Source organism: Prunus dulcis, unplaced genomic scaffold (assembly GCF_902201215.1).
Source record: "Prunus dulcis unplaced genomic scaffold, ALMONDv2, whole genome shotgun sequence".
Classification (NCBI taxonomy): Eukaryota; Viridiplantae; Streptophyta; class Magnoliopsida; order Rosales; family Rosaceae; genus Prunus; species Prunus dulcis.
Window position 1 is genome coordinate 22,117 of NW_023010170.1, and position 15,360 is coordinate 37,476.

Sequence of the window (15,360 nt, forward strand, 5' to 3'; positions counted from 1 at the left end):
CAAAAGATTGAGCTCGGAAATTAGGATCTCGGCTCGGCCACTTGGTACGAATCTATCTACTACCTGGGGGGCACAAAACAAAAAAATGTGTGAGTGGACAACAACAAAGTTTGGTTATATTTGAAAACAACATACTAACCCCACCGTTTGGAAAACACCTCTATGTAAAATCAGCATTCTTGCATGGAGAATTAAATGAGCTAGTCTATGTGGATCAACCCATTGGCTGTGAACAGAAAGGGCAAGAGCAGAAGATTTATCCTTTGAAGAAAGCTCTATATGGACTAAAACAAGCTCCTAGAGCTTGGTACAGCAGTATTGAAAGCTATTTTATGAAAACAGGTTTTGTGAAGTGTCCATATAAACATACCTTGTTCATAAAGCATCAAGAGGGAGGTAAAATCTTAATTTTTTGTCTCTACGTTGATGATTTAAGATAAACAGGAAATGATACAGCAATGTGCACTGAGTCAAGACCTCCATGATGAATGAGTTCGAGATCACAGATCTAGGAAAGATGCATTATTTCTTGGGTATTGAAGTGAAGCAATATACGGATGGAATCTTTGTTGGGTAGAAAAAAGAAGAAGTGCTCAAAAGGTTCGAAAATTCTGTGGTGCATCAGCTGTACCAGTACAGCCAGCTATCCAACGGCTGAGTTTTCATGTTAAAGAAGGATGGCTGAGATTGAATGACTTAGTGACCTATTGAGGCATTTGTTATTCAACACGTGAGTGGCATGTGAGGAAAGAGAAAGGCAGGTTTGGAAGATGAAGAAGACGCGCAAAGAAGGCAGGTTTGGAGGATGAAGAAGACGCACGCTCTCCTCTCTGGTTGCCCAAATCGAAAATCCTAAGAGCCCATCCAATTCTTAGCGCCTCCAGGAACTCTTCTTTTTGCTTGCCCAAATCCAATCCTTAGCGCCTCCACGAACTCGTCTCTTCTTGCCCACTGTCTCTGCTTGGCTGCGAACTCTTGTCTCTGCTTCACAAGGAACTATTCCTCTCACTTGCCCAAATCCATCCTAAGTGCGTCCAACTCTTGTCTGTGCTTGGGCAAAACGCAGCTGCAAGAAGGTAATGCTCACCGAATTGAGGTCCTCAAGTCTTCTCTCTGCTTGCCCAAAACTCATATGCAGATACCAAATTGATGGTGGGTCCAACCTCCATGATGAAATGGTCACCAAATTGGAGGTATTTAATTAATTTAATTTGTTTTGTTGGCATTGTCTGATATAGAATTTCAATTTTGCAGGGGAATGAATTTGTAATAACAACGTGGTTGTAAAGATTTCGAAGATCCTTGGCTGTTAACGACGACATTTGAGTTGGTGGCAAAAGGAAGTGTAAGGAGAGGCCTTTGAAAGTATGGAAACATCAAGTAAGATTTCAAAGAACCCTCTTTCTGGTTTAGGACTTGAATGTGATTTGGGTAATGAGTTGATGCAATTGCATGTTTTTGGTTGCAAAACAGTTATACGTGGTGCAATTATTGACCTGAGTATGTGCAATTGCATGAGATTATTCATTTGTGTTTTTTTTAAGAGAAAGTATGTTAGCACATAGAGTATAAGGTAATTTCAGTTTGAAATTATGTTTCTCAGGCATGAAGGGGTCTGGTAAGATGGACAGGGGTCTAGAGACATCAAATGGTGGTTGTAGTGATTCAGGGTATCTGGGTGGTTGTGAAAGGTCGAGTCATAGGGCACCGACAACAGAGACTGGGCATATGTCGGTCCAACATATGGTTAGTCAAAGCAGTGATGATAATGATGTTGACATGATTGCACCGAGGAAAGAAGATGTTATGGGGAAAGAGTTTAAAACGATAGAATTAGCAGAAGAATATTATATGAGTTATGCAAAGGGCATTGGATTTAGCGTGAGAAAAGACAAATTGGTGCGAAATGCGGAAGGGAAAATATGTAGGAGACGGTGGTGTTGTTCTAAAGAAGGTTTGAGAAATGAGAAGTTTAATGATCGATCAGATAGGATTCGACCACCAAAGCCAATTACAAGAGAGAATTGTTCTGCCCATTTTTGGGTGGGTTATGAGAAGAAACGTGACGTTTACGTCGTTACAAATTTTGAACCACATCACAATCATCAACTAGTTACTCCACTTGAATCACCATATCTCCGATGTAACCGTGTTGTTCGAAATTCTGATTTAGCACAAGCAGCATTGGTTAGAACATGTCAAACATATGAGTATATGGTCGACCAATGTGGCGGGTATTTAAATGTTGGTTTTCAAATAAAGGATCTGTACAATAAGTTGGATGCATCACGGAGGGAAATTTTGCTCGACGGTGACACAGAAGCTGCACTATCTTACTTGAAAGCGAAAGGAGCAATGGATCCAGAATTCTTTTGTAAGTTCAGTGTTGACGAGGAAAATAGGCTTGGTAATTTGTTTTGGAGGGACTCCACTTCACTTTTGGATTACATTGCCTACGGGGACGTCCTCATATTTGACAGCACGTACAAAACAAATGTTTATGACAAGCCCCTAGTGTTGTTTGTTGGTTCGAACAACTACCGTTCTACTGTAATGTTTGGTTGTGCATTATTGCAGGACGAGACATTTGAAACTTACAAGTGGTTATTGGAAACATTCATGGCATCCATGAAAGATAAGAAGCCAATATCAATATTGACGGATGGCGATGAGGCAATGCGTAAAGCCATTGATGATGTGTTTCCCATGTCTAACCATCGGTTGTGCTCATGGCATGTGTCAAGGAATGCACAAAATAACTTGAAGGATGATGAATTGGTAAGAAATTTTCAGGCATGTATTTGGGAACCATTTGCATTGGACGAGTTTGAGAAGAAATGGGAGGTTCTAAGGGAAAGAGCGAGGACTCCGAAACAAAAAGAATGGTTGGAAATGATGTATGCAAAAAGTGACTCATGGGCTGAATCATGTTTGAGAGGAAAGTTTTTCAGTGGTATGTGCACCACTCAACGCGTGGAGTCTATGAACAAGTATGTGAAAGATTACTTGAGGAAAGGTGTGAAGTTGTTTGAATGTATTCCAGCAATTGATAGGGCTATGTTACGTCTTAGGAATACCACGGCAAAGGATGGTTTCAACGCAAAGTACTCAACACCAGTCCTTAAAACCGCATTGACAAAACTCGAGCAACAAGCTTCTTTGATTTACACGCATAGATGCTTTGTATTGGTTCGTCATGAGATCGAATCTTGTTCAGCACTCATCCATGATAATGTGATGCATAATTTTGGAGGTCGTGTATACGTATTGTCAAAATATGGTGAACCGCATAATAAATGGACTTGTGTTTACCACGGTGGGGAAAAGATACGGATACAGTGTGGATGCCGGAAATATGAAAGTGAAGGGATCCCGTGTTGCCACCTGTTTTATGTAATGAAGTGCGAGCACCTTACGGAAATTCCTCCAGCACTCATAATGAAGAGATGGACAAAGAGGGCCCAAACTGATACATGTAGGGAATTTATCAGCAAAGGCGAAGACACTACCAACGAAGTTGTAGAAATGGCGAGGTATGGAAGTTTAAGTGTTATGTCAAACAAAGTTTGTTTTTATGCATCAAAGAGTGCAAATGGTTATGCCATGTTGACGAATGAGTTTAGTAGATGGGAGGGAATTTGTGAAGGCTTACGGCAAAAGGAAGAAGAGACGAGTCTGAAATTGGGTAGCGCTGAGCAATGTCCTTCAAATATTGTGAAAGATCCAAATATCGTTAAGACAAAAGGCAGTCAAGCAAGGCAGGGTGGAACGCGCAAGCGTCGACAATGTCAATTGTGTCGCGGATATGGACATACAAAGCGTAATTGCTCTCAAAGAAACTTGCATCCAAGTAGAAATGCAGGTGTGAATATCCCATCAGGTAGTGAAAGCTATCAGTATAGTTCTGATAAAGGGCCGTCCCCGGACATTAGCTACAGTTATCCTAGTCAAACGATTTCTTAATGCAGAAGCAACAATGTGGTTGATTTCTCTGGTTCTGATAGTTTTTCTACTGCAGACCCAACTGGTTCTACCCCTAACAGTGACGATGGTTTCTCATTCGACAATGGTGAACCTAATTCCCTATGTACTGGTTCAACCCAAAACAATTGTAGTTTTGGAACTTGGTTTACATGTAAAAATTCACATGAAATGTAGATTCAGTGATAGACAAGATGCTTTCATATGATTGATATCTTATTGTTTTATGTATGTAATGTTAAGAAACGATTTTATGACTTGTAGGGGGTGCTTGAACGGAAGTTTTATGTCGGAGGCGGTGATCCAAACCACATTGCCTAAGGGTAAGGGGCTATTATTTGAACATATTAGAATCAATAAAGACTAATTATCTGAAAATACTTGGTATTACAAATTTTTGGCCTGAAAGTGCGCATTATATTCCAAAATATTGGCAATTTCGTAAACGATAATTGCTTAATCCTAATTTCTTTGCTATATACATTCATTAGCTTCGCGTTTACAGTTTGAACAGTTTTGCCCACAGCAGGTCAGCATTTGCATTAGAAACATGCAATTGCATGACGGTGATGCAATGCAAGGGTGGCTGTGCCCAAACCCCTAATAAGGAAAAATGGATCATATTTTTTCCTTTTTGCAAATTTCACCTAATTTTTGAATTTTAAATTGAAGGGCGAAATGAACCGAAATATAGAGCATGGGAAACGGTAAGGGGCAATAAGTCCTTCAATTAGATTACAAAAAAGACCAATTATAAAAATTACGTACTAATGGATATTGTCACGTACCACAAATGATTTTCCAAAATATCTCGACTTTCGTATAACACAATGTGATTAACTCTAATATTGAATAATAAACATACGGTCATAATAAAGTATTTGCTTGGTTTTCTTTGTCTTTGTGCTATACATTAATTAGGTTTGCGTTTTTCACGTATGTTTAGTTTGCACACAGCCGGTTTGAATTTGCATTTTACAAATGCAATTGCATAACAGTGATGCAATGCAAGGGTAACTGTGTGCAAACCCCAAATTAGGAAAAATGAATCTTTTTTTTTTTTACATGCATAATTAGACCTATTTCTTTTTTTAACTATAAATCGAAGTACAGAGCATGAGAAATGGTAAGGGGCAATAAGCAGAACATATTATATTACAAAAACGACCAATTATAAAAATTACAAAGTAATTGACATTGTCATGTAGCACAAATGATTTTCCAAAATATCCCCAATTTCGTAAAACACAATGTGATTAACTCTAATATTGAATAAAAAAATATACGGTCATAATAAAGTATTTGCTTGGTTTTCTTTGTCTTTGCGCTATACATTAATTAGGTTTGTGTTTTTAAGGTATGTTTAGTTTGCACACAGCCGGTTTGAATTTGCATTTCCAGATGCAATTGCATGACGGTGATGCAATGCAAGGGTGGCTGTGCGCAAAAATCAGGAAAAATGAATCATATTTTTTTGTACATGCATAATTAGACCTATTTTTTTGAACTATCAATCGAAGTACAGAGCATGAAAAACGGTAAGGGGCAATAAGCCGAACATTCTTTCAGTACAACAACGATAAATTCTCGAAATTACGTAGTAATGGACATTCTAATGTAGCACAAATGATTTTCCAAAAGATCCCGATTTTCGTATAACACAATGTGATTAACCATAATATTGAATAATACACATATGGTCTTAATAAAGTATTTGCTTTGTTGTCTTTGTCTTTGTGCTATACATTTAGGGTTGGGCTTGCGTTTTTCAGGTATGTTTAGTTTGCACACAGCAGGTTTGTATTTGCATTTCACACATGCAATTGCATGACGGTGATGCAATGCAAGGGTGGCTGTGCGCAACCCCCTAAAAACGAAAAATGGAACTCCATATTTTTTTGTACATCCACAATTACACCTTTTTTTTGAACTAGAAATCGAAGTACATAGCATCAGAAATGGTAAGGGCAAATAAGCCGAACATATTATATTACAAAACGGACCAATGATCCGGAAAATTGAATCGTTTCCATAATTTACTTGGTTTTCTTTCTCTTTGGGGTACGTGAACGAAGACTTTTCTCAACTTTGCCTTTTTGGTGTGTGGAGTCTTGTTCTGCATTCAGATTACCCTTAGCTGCGGCCCTGCCGTCATCGGCTTCCTCATCCTCATCCCCAACCTCGTCCTCATCGGCTTCCTCATCCTCATCCCCAACCTCTGTCTCGTCGATCCAAGCATCGTCTTCATCTTCCTCTTCATCTTCCTCTTCTTCCTCTTCTTCTTCCTCTTCCTCATCTTCTTCATGCTCTTCTGGTATCACAATTTTTGTCTTTCCTTTTCTACCTATGTGGTCAGCTTTAAATTTTGTGCGAAACTCCTACATACAGGGAAACATTGACATATATTTTGTTCAATTTTGTGATGATGGTTTGCAATGCAGAATCAGTCAGCATATTATTTAAAATTGCAAAATTTAACATCCTATAAATCGAACTTTACAATGGAGGTAACAAACTTACATGTTCTGCATCATCATCTAAGACGTCTTCACCAATACCTGAACTTGCAATGGTTGTTCCCGAGGTGTTCTTCAATTTCTCCTATTACAATATAACATCGTTCATGTTCAATACCATGGTCTGTTATTTCAATATAACATCCGTGATGGTTGTTCATTTTATGAAATCAGTATGAAATGAAGCATCAACTGACTCACAATCTCTTGCCGTAGGCGACTGATCTCTATGCTTGCTTCCAATGAAGTTGAAAATAGTACGGCATTCAACCTAGCATTCAGCTCCAAAATCTCGGTTGCAGCTTCAGCAGTTACCTACATTTAGGCACATGCAATTACACCAATCACCACATGAAAATTCACAATGTATGAATATATCACGCCATGGAAGCTACTTACATGTGTCACACCAGCAGGTAATGGTAGATCAAGACTATCTTGCCCACGCGGTATCCGCACAAGTTTACTTCCATTTTCGGCTGCCCAGCATGGTATTCGCACTGACCATGGCTGAGGAGAGATGTTTCCTACCCTTATATTGGCCCCTACGAGATTTCGATCTTCTCCTTCCTGTGGAATTTAGGTATCATTTTAGATTGTTGAAAAATGATATGAATTTCATGCAGCAAGTGTAAGTACAGAACACGTGTTCAGTGTATAACGTACCGCTTCACGTAAGTCCTCATAGTGGCGGTACCTTATGTACTCATCTCTGTAGTGGCCATAGTTGGATGAATTTGCAAGCCATTCTGAAGCGGGGTACCCATTCAGTGCTTCCCTGACTTCTGCCTCATCAGTTAGCTTATAATCAGAAAGCATTGTCCTCGGTGGAATTTTGGGTACTTGAGGTTCTGTGGTGCCTAAACTTTGCATTGCGACTCGCTCTCCCAAAAACCAGGCTGAACCAGCTGGTCCCTCAAGTAGGATTCGTTTACGGGTTGTTGGCACACTATTTATGACGGCTTCCGGCATGTCGGATTCATTGGTCCCCCATGGGTTCCAATTAACCTGCAACACAAATTGGTTACCTCAGGGAATCATACATTTGAAGCTAAATAAAATTTCACACAAACGTCGAGGTTTATACCTGATCATTTGTTAGATGTCGCATCATCACTCTAAAATGTTCCAAGTGATGTTGCAAGTCCCGCTTTGATTTTGCACCAACCCACCTCAATGTTCTGAGCCACGTGTTCAAGGTCCCACTGGGCCTTGATAAAGCAAACGGCTTTAGGTACTCGCAAGCCCATACCTACACAAGACAAGTTTACAAATTAGTAATTTAAGCAAAAAATTATGTTGCACTTTGCGGATATTCAATTCGATGACACTAACCTCCCATGCCCTCCAATACCCGCCCATGCTTGATGACCTGCCCCTGGAACAAGAATCCAATGATCTATACAAGCAAGCCAACGCCGCACCGCCCCAGTCGTATTTACCAATGTCTGAGACTATTTCCAGACAGGGGGCATAGTGCATACTCACGTATTGGCTCTTGTCATTGAGGAATGAGGAGCCAATCAAGCACAGTATAAATGCCCTTGCAATTTGGTCAGCTTCTTTATCATCTTTCGGATTCTTCTTCCAGTACGGAGTGCAAAGGCTTTCATACGGCACTCTCCTTTCCCCTGCCAGTAGGTCTGCAATTGGTTTCCCAAACAATTTCACCACCTTGTTCTTATTTCTGTAAATGTCCAAGTCGTACGTTAATCGCTTCCCACCAACACGCAATCCTGTGATTGCTGCGAAGTCCGTCGGGGTCATTGTCATCTCTCCAACTTCATCGAAGTGGAATGTGTGGGTAGTGTCCCACCATCTCTCAGCTAAGGCCACAAGTAATGGCCTATCCCCTTTCTTTCCATGTCCCAGTATTGACAAAAAGGGCAAAAATCCAGATTCTTTCACCTTTGCTTTCACCGTGTCGTGCATTGCTTTGTTATACCATGTAGCACATATGTCGTTGTTTCCACACCCTCTGATTTTTTTTAAAGTGAGCTGCATAAAACACAACGGTTTTAGTAATCTTCATTTGATTGTCACCCTCTAAAAATAAATTATTCCAATGTGTGAAATGCCAAATGTAAACTTAAATAATAATACCTTGAAGGAGATATGTTCCTCCAAATCGAAGTGAAGCAAGGGTGAACAAGGATTGCGGTCTCTTGGTATGAACACACGTACCCCGAACACCCCATTACCCATAGGACCCGATATTCGTTTTGCTGGCGTCCGTTTTTTCGAGCTTGAGGAAGCCGCTGAAGAGTTACCTTTCGTACCCTTTGCAACTGTGGTCTTCGGGCGACGGGAACCTTCATGAGATGCTCCAACCTCGGTGCACTTGTTATTCGTCCTCATTGTTGATTCGAATATCCTTCATTATTGATTTCAAATGGCAAACAATGAAACAGATTATCTCTACCTCAACATCAAACAATATAGTAACTATTTTGACCAAAAATAAACAACACAGTAACATGACATAATCTGAACATACGTTCAAAAACATTTCACAACGTTCCGTACTCATTGCATTTCTTTCTCTATGTTGTTTACAAACAAAATTTCATTCCTTCCCAGCCCAGTAGGCATTGCCTCACATGTGCATTGTTAAGTGAAGGCTTCATTTCAATTAGGAATCTCTTATGCAGGTAAGAACGGATAATTGGTGGATTAACTTCAGTAATGTAGTTCTTATGTTTATATCATAAACAAAAGTATACATTAGGTCGTCACTGGTTGTATTAAATAATAGAACAAACAGGGAGTAGATTGCACTACAAGGATGCAGACAAAATAACAGAAAAACACAGAAACACACACACATTGCTCCAACAAAACCCACAAGCATCAATACCATACCAAACAATATCAACAAGTAATACACTACATGAAAATTCACAAAGAATTTCCATCTGCAGTCTCCACATTGTACTTTTGATGACAGTCTCCCTTCATAATTTATAAAGTAGTAGTTAAGAAAGCAAGGCCAACCAGTCGGAGCTATTCATCTTGCTCTAAATTATCACCTATCTCCATTAAAATCATCTTTTTAGTGTAAAACGCAATGGAACTAAAAAACTGAATTCTGCAGAACATCAAAACACAAGTAAGATAGAAAAAGATCAAAGCACACCATTAATAGGACAGCATCCAGTATTGGTCTTCCTACCCAAAGATTTTGATAACTAAAGAGTCATTTGGATGATAAAAGTTTCGTAACTAATAGACAACGGCAAAACATACACATGGTAGGCTCATACCAACAATGCATTGAAGGAGATATGTAGCAGACTAAATACCAAATATTCTACATTCCTAAAACCTTGAGGGAAAACATTTACCAAAATTTCAGAATGCAAGGAAGAGCCAAATGATTTCAAAATAAGCAAGCGCGTGCACACACCCAACCCACAAAAACAGAATTCTTTAAACCTAACCTATAAATATCCTCCAGAATAAATTAGATTATGTCAAAGATGTATCCAGTAGCAGTAGCATAAGAGGGCAAAAATCAGTTAAGAAATCATATCAAAGCACGTTATACGTCAAAATTTGCGTCATCCGAAACCATCATCACATTTCAAAGATAAGACTTACCGGATTGGACTAAAGCCCCAACCTTCAATCAACAGATTCTCAGTGCCACCTTACTCTTCAAACCAATATGAACAGGTAACAATTCAAGTAATAGCAAATGTGAACTTTCGCAGACCGTAGGCTTATCTGAAAAAATACAGGCAAACCCAAATGGGGGTCAAAAGCTACCCATAAGATATTTTACCAAAACAGAACTACCAATTTATGTAAATGCTGCCAATTTAATGTTAAATCCTCTGACTAAATGAAAAAACTATAAGCAGACCGAACCCACTGTAGGAATGAGTTCAATCGGTTGGATTCAATCCCATATAAGCAGACCCACAATGGGATTTCAAAGTAATACGAAAGTACAAAAAGAATCCGACAACAGAAAAACCAAACTATTCTTTACCTGGTAAACAGAGACAACAATGAAAACTTCAAATTCAGAAAGCTATAAACGGGGGGGCGAGAGTGTGTTGGTTCGAGGAATTGACTGCACAAATCCAGCTTCAGAGACTTCCTTGTACCGAAAATTATTTTGCCAAAACAAAACAACCCAACAAGCTAAACGCTACCAGCTCCAAAATTATTTCAAGATAAACAAGGAGAGGAGGAACCCCAAACTGCGCGCAAGAGTGAGAAAGGGATGCTGTTCCAATTTCAGATTTTGTAAATGTTTCTGTTTGTGGGCTAGAAGGAGGCGGCAATTTCTGACATCATAGTGTTGGGTTTGTGCTTGGGCTATAGATTGAAAAGAGGAATTAGGGTTGGGCTTTAGGAGCAAAAATGAAGTCGGTTTCATTTTTGAGTTTGAATTGGATTGGGCTTCACGGGTAAAATTGAATTGGGTTTGGGCTTTACGGTTAACATTAAATTGGGTTACGGTTTAGGGTAAAAATGATATTGGGTTGGGCTTTATGGTTAAAATTGAACTGGGTTGGGCTTTAGGGTTAACATGATATTAGGTTGGGCTTTATGGTTAAAATTGAATTGCGTTTGGGCTTTAACCGGAAAAAATTGAATTGGGTTTGGGCTTTAGGGTTAAAATTATATTGGGTTCGGCTTTATGGTTAAAATGTAATTTTGTTGGGCTTTAAGGTTAAAATGATATTGGGTTTGGGCTTTGTGGTTCAAATTCAAGGATTTACGGTTTAGGGTTTAAGGTTTATGGTATACAATTTACGGTTAAAATTGAATTGGGTTTAGGCTATATTATTCAAATTCAAGTGTTTAGGGTTTAGAGTTTGTGGTTTATGCATAAAAGTTAAAATTGAAATGGGTTGGATGTTACGGTAAAAATTTAATTGGGTTTATGCAATTCAGTGTTAAAATTCAAGGGTTTAGGATTTACAGTTACAATTTAGGGTTGGGCTTTATGGTTAACACTGAATTGGGTTTGGGCTTTAGGGTTTAAAGTATGGTTTATGTTTAAAATTATATTGGATTCAGGTTATACACTATTCGTAAGCTTAGGTTTTAATAATTTTAACTGTTTCAAGTCGTATGTAATTGTTATATATAATTTTTAAAAGTAGCAATACTTTTACAAATAGTTACAATTTTGAATGTCCATTAATTAGGAAAAATAAGTTTTGGAATTTATTTTTTAAAAAACAATCTCGGAAATGTTTTTTGCAACCAAAAAGAAGGTTATTTGAGGGAAGTATTTGTTGTAATTTTCAAATGTTGAGATAAATAAGTTTTGAAGGAGTTTATTCCGAATGGACAATTTAACCTCCTAAATGTTTATTTAAAACAACCTCTCATGTCCAACCAAATGAAGAGCATATGTACACACTCTAGAGTACTCTAACTTATCTATCTTCACCAAAATCATGGGGAAAAAACAATTCTGCTGTGAAGAAAGGGTTTATGGGTGATGTACCCAGTAAAGTGAAAATCACTACACGAGATTCGTTTACTGATGCGAACAAAGGTAGTAAACAAGCGTCTGCAAGTGAACCTGCATAAAATAATATGCAATTGCAGTAATCAGATGCAGTTCAGAGGTACCTCTCCGCAATTCAAAATTTCGTACAACGGGTGGTTATAATTTTCACTTCGAACGTACAAACATAAAATTTAACAACCCAAACAGTAATGTACATAGCACAATACTGAAAACGTTAATATAAAATGTTATTTTTGGATCACACTTCCAAATTGCAAACATGAAAAATGTAAACTAAAACATTACACTCTAATCCCTGAACTTGTAGTTTTCATCATCCGAGTCATCCGTGGACTCCCATTTTTCAACTTCCTCCCAATGCGTAATGAGCTTGTCAGCGTAGCAATCACTGCACCATTCCGTCTTTTGAGGGGTGCACTTGCAAACAAGAGGAGATGGTGGCTTTGGAGGCGAGGGAGTTGGAGACCGGTAAACTTGAACATTATCCGAATTTACAGAAAAAAGATCCTTGCAAAGTTGACATGGACGCAAATCATGTGGAACATGGTTACAGAAGTTAGTCGTAACATGAACTTTGGGATCATTTGGATCCCAACCTTGCTGTTTTGGGTTGTTGACAACGGGAGGTTGGTTTGAAGAGGAAGCCATGCATTTGTAATGGATAGAGTGAAAGAGGCAGTCACTGAAGTAATGCCCTTTTATAATAGAATGGAGGGTTTCAAATGTTAACGCAAGGGTTATCCGGAAAAATAAACCCAGCCAACTAACTTTTTTAAACTAACAGAGTATTTGTTCAGACGAACGCAATACGTGCGTTCCTGGAGAAAAGTTACCCGTTCGCCGAAAACATGCCCCAACCACCTTACTTTTTCAAGAAAACAGAATACTTTTTCACACGAACGCAACAGGTGAATTCGCTGAGGAAAGTTTTATGTTCGCCGAAAAAATAAATCCAACCAACTTACTTTTTCAAACAAACGGAATGTTTGTTCTAGCGAACGCAAGGGTTGCGTTCGTTCAGTAAAGTTACCCGTTCCCCTAAAAAGGGGCCAAGCAACTTACTTTTCTAAACAAACGGGGCGTTTGTTCAAACGAACGCAAGGATTTGCTTTCATTCAGAAATACTCGACGTTCCGTCGAAAAAGAAGGCCAACATAGTTACTTTTTTAAACCAACAGGGTATTTGTTCAGACGAACGCCATACGTGTGTTCCAAGAGAAAAGTTACCCGTTCGCCGAAAACATGCCCCAACCACCTTACTTTTTCAAGAAAACAGAATAACTTTTCACACGAACGCAACAGGTGCGTTCGTTGAGGAAAGATGTTTGTTCGTTGAAACAATATATCCAACTAACTTACTTTTTCAAACAAACGGGGAGTTTGTTCTAGCGAACACAAGGGTTGCATTCGCTTCGTAAAGTTACCCATTCCCTTAAAAAATGGGCCCAACCAACTTACTTTTTCAAAGAAACGGGGAGTTTGTTCAATCCAACGCAAAGGTTTGCTTTCGTTGAGAAATACTCGACGTTCCACCGAAAAAGAAGGCCAACATAGTCACTTTTTTAAACCAACATGGTATTTGTTCACACGAACGCAATATGTGTGTTCCTGGAGCAAAGTTACCCATTCGCCGAAAACATGCCTCAACCACCTTACTTTTTCAAACAAACGGATTACTTTTTCACACAAACGCAATAGGTGCGTTCGTGGAGGAAAGTTTTATGTTCGCTGAAAAAATAAATCCAACCAACTTTCTTTTTCAAAGAAACGGAGTGCTTGTTCTAGCGAACGTAAGCGTTGCGTTCATTTAGTAAAGTAACCCGTTCCCCTAAAAATGGGCCCAACCAACTTACTTTTTCAAACAAACGGGATATTTGTTCATATGAACGCAATACGTGTGTTTCTTGGGAAATGTTACTCGTTCGTCGAAAAAAGGCCCTTAATGACCGAACTTTTTCAAACAAGCGGGGTACTTTTTTTTTACAAACGCAACCGGTGCGTTGGTTGAGGAAAATGAGTCCAACCAAATGACTATTTCTAATGAACCTGGTGTTTGTTCAAGTGAACGCAAGAGTTGCGTTCATTCAGTAAAGTTTACTGTTCCCCAGAAAGATGGGCCCAACCAACTTACTTTTTCAAACAAACGAGGTATGTGTTCAATCAAACGCAAGTAGGTGCATTTGTTTAGAAAAATTTGACGTTCTAACGAAAAAGGAACCCCAATCCAAAGTACCAAGTGCCAAATACCAGGTACCAACCACAGAAGAAGGATTATTTAAGGAGTTACTTCCTATACATTTCAACTCAAACATTTCCACCTCTTTTACTAATAACATTACTCATACACAACCTGATAGAGAAAAACGAAAACCCAAATAATGTCACATTCAATGGTTGGTAGCTCAAGAGGCTCCTCCACGCCTAAGAAGAAGGGGGGGGGTGATGATGATGGTGTTGATTGTTCGTATTATGTCCGCCAGCAAGTGAAACGAGCCCATGATGTCACAAAGCCTCCCACTGAGGCTAGTAACAACATCTTTCATGAAGGAGATTCAATCACCAAGTACGAAATGTACAATGGCGGGATTGAGATCGGCTTTGAGATGTTTAGGAAATACGCTCAGCTTGTTGATGCTGGTTCAACAAAGTGGGACAAAATCGAGTTATACGAAGCAATTGCTATTTTGGAGAAGCGAGCTCCGTGAAGCATCGGTATGTTATGATTTGCATTGTGTTGTTTGTCATAATTTCGGATGTAATTTCAGATGTTATAATTTCAACCGTACTATCGGATGTTAAATGTTATAATCAGTATGGTAGAATAGTTTGAGGGTTTAGTTTTGTATAATAATAAAAAAAAAACCCATAAATATGGTTAGGAGACCTTTATTATGAATGAACTAGGAACTCCTGTTTCGTAAATGACGTCTGGGCCCCAGATATGCTATAATGTTCCCTTGGTGGCAACAAAAAAACTCATGTGTGCAATGTTTTACACGAAGTACATAATATGCATTTGGCCGTCATGTAATGCAATTGAACATGATATAATGCAAAAGCAAAGTTCCTGTATGCAAAACGGGATAAGTACATGCAATTGCACTACCTTAACCATTAACCCTACGTGCATGCAGTTGCACTAAAAGTAATTACATTTCAGTGTTTGGGGCTTTCCAGTCGTGAAATGTTTGGATGTTGTGAAGAAAACCAAAAAAACATTTGTAAGCAAACAATGGAATTCAATTACATGATGTGCAACAGTCGTGCATGCAATTGCACTCGCTATATTACAAAAGAACCCCGACTGTGCGCAAATAGGGATATATACATGCAATTACGCCTAATTTATAAAGTGTAATCCCTTAC

At 38.8% G+C, this 15,360-nt stretch overlaps 3 protein-coding genes across 3 annotated transcripts; 1 reads left to right on the forward strand and 2 right to left on the reverse strand.

Moving 5' to 3' along the window:
• The first annotated feature begins 1,367 nt into the window (after nucleotides 1–1,367).
• Nucleotides 1,368–4,193, forward strand: LOC117613097 (protein FAR1-RELATED SEQUENCE 5-like). Its single transcript, XM_034341744.1, has 4 exons — nucleotides 1,368–1,500; nucleotides 1,604–3,880; nucleotides 4,019–4,069; nucleotides 4,159–4,193. Exons 1-4 carry the CDS (start codon nucleotides 1,368–1,370, stop codon nucleotides 4,191–4,193), a joined length of 2,496 nt encoding a protein of 831 aa, XP_034197635.1.
• A 1,769-nt stretch (nucleotides 4,194–5,962) lies between these two features.
• Nucleotides 5,963–7,994, reverse strand: LOC117613095. The gene is made up of 7 exons (XM_034341742.1): nucleotides 7,833–7,994; nucleotides 7,585–7,749; nucleotides 7,164–7,505; nucleotides 6,897–7,067; nucleotides 6,699–6,812; nucleotides 6,502–6,582; nucleotides 5,963–6,359 (listed from the first exon to the last, which is right to left on the reverse strand). The coding sequence occupies exons 1-7, from the start codon at nucleotides 7,977–7,979 to the stop codon at nucleotides 6,018–6,020; spliced, it is 1,362 nt and encodes a 453-aa protein (XP_034197633.1). The 5' UTR covers nucleotides 7,980–7,994; the 3' UTR covers nucleotides 5,963–6,017.
• LOC117613098 lies at nucleotides 7,982–9,108 on the reverse strand. Its single transcript, XM_034341745.1, has 4 exons — nucleotides 8,995–9,108; nucleotides 8,601–8,871; nucleotides 8,029–8,495; nucleotides 7,982–7,994 (listed from the first exon to the last, which is right to left on the reverse strand). Exons 2-4 carry the CDS (start codon nucleotides 8,853–8,855, stop codon nucleotides 7,982–7,984), a joined length of 735 nt encoding a protein of 244 aa, XP_034197636.1. The 5' UTR covers nucleotides 8,856–8,871; nucleotides 8,995–9,108.
• Nucleotides 9,109–15,360: the final 6,252 nt, after the last annotated feature.

Excerpts from the sequence above, each read along its gene's own strand:
- LOC117613095 (XM_034341742.1), bottom strand. The coding sequence starts at position 7,979 with ATGCACTATGCCCCCTGTCTGGAAATAGTCTCAGACATTGGTAAATAC. Across the intron at positions 7,750-7,832 it reads GGTATTGGAGGGCATGGGAG|GTATGGGCTTGCGAGTACCT; the intron begins GTTAGTGTCATC and ends TGTCTTGTGTAG. Across the intron at positions 6,583-6,698 it reads GTCGCCTACGGCAAGAGATT|GAGAAATTGAAGAACACCTC; the intron begins GTGAGTCAGTTG and ends ATATTGTAATAG.
- LOC117613097 (XM_034341744.1), top strand. The coding sequence starts at position 1,368 with ATGGAAACATCAAGTAAGATTTCAAAGAACCCTCTTTCTGGTTTAGGA. Across the intron at positions 1,501-1,603 it reads TGGTGCAATTATTGACCTGA|GCATGAAGGGGTCTGGTAAG; the intron begins GTATGTGCAATT and ends TATGTTTCTCAG. Across the intron at positions 3,881-4,018 it reads AGGTGTGAATATCCCATCAG|ACCCAACTGGTTCTACCCCT; the intron begins GTAGTGAAAGCT and ends TTTCTACTGCAG.
- LOC117613098 (XM_034341745.1), bottom strand. The coding sequence starts at position 8,855 with ATGAGGACGAATAACAAGTGCACCGAGGTTGGAGCATCTCATGAAGGT. Across the intron at positions 8,496-8,600 it reads AGGAACATATCTCCTTCAAG|CTCACTTTAAAAAAAATCAG; the intron begins GTATTATTATTT and ends TGTTTTATGCAG.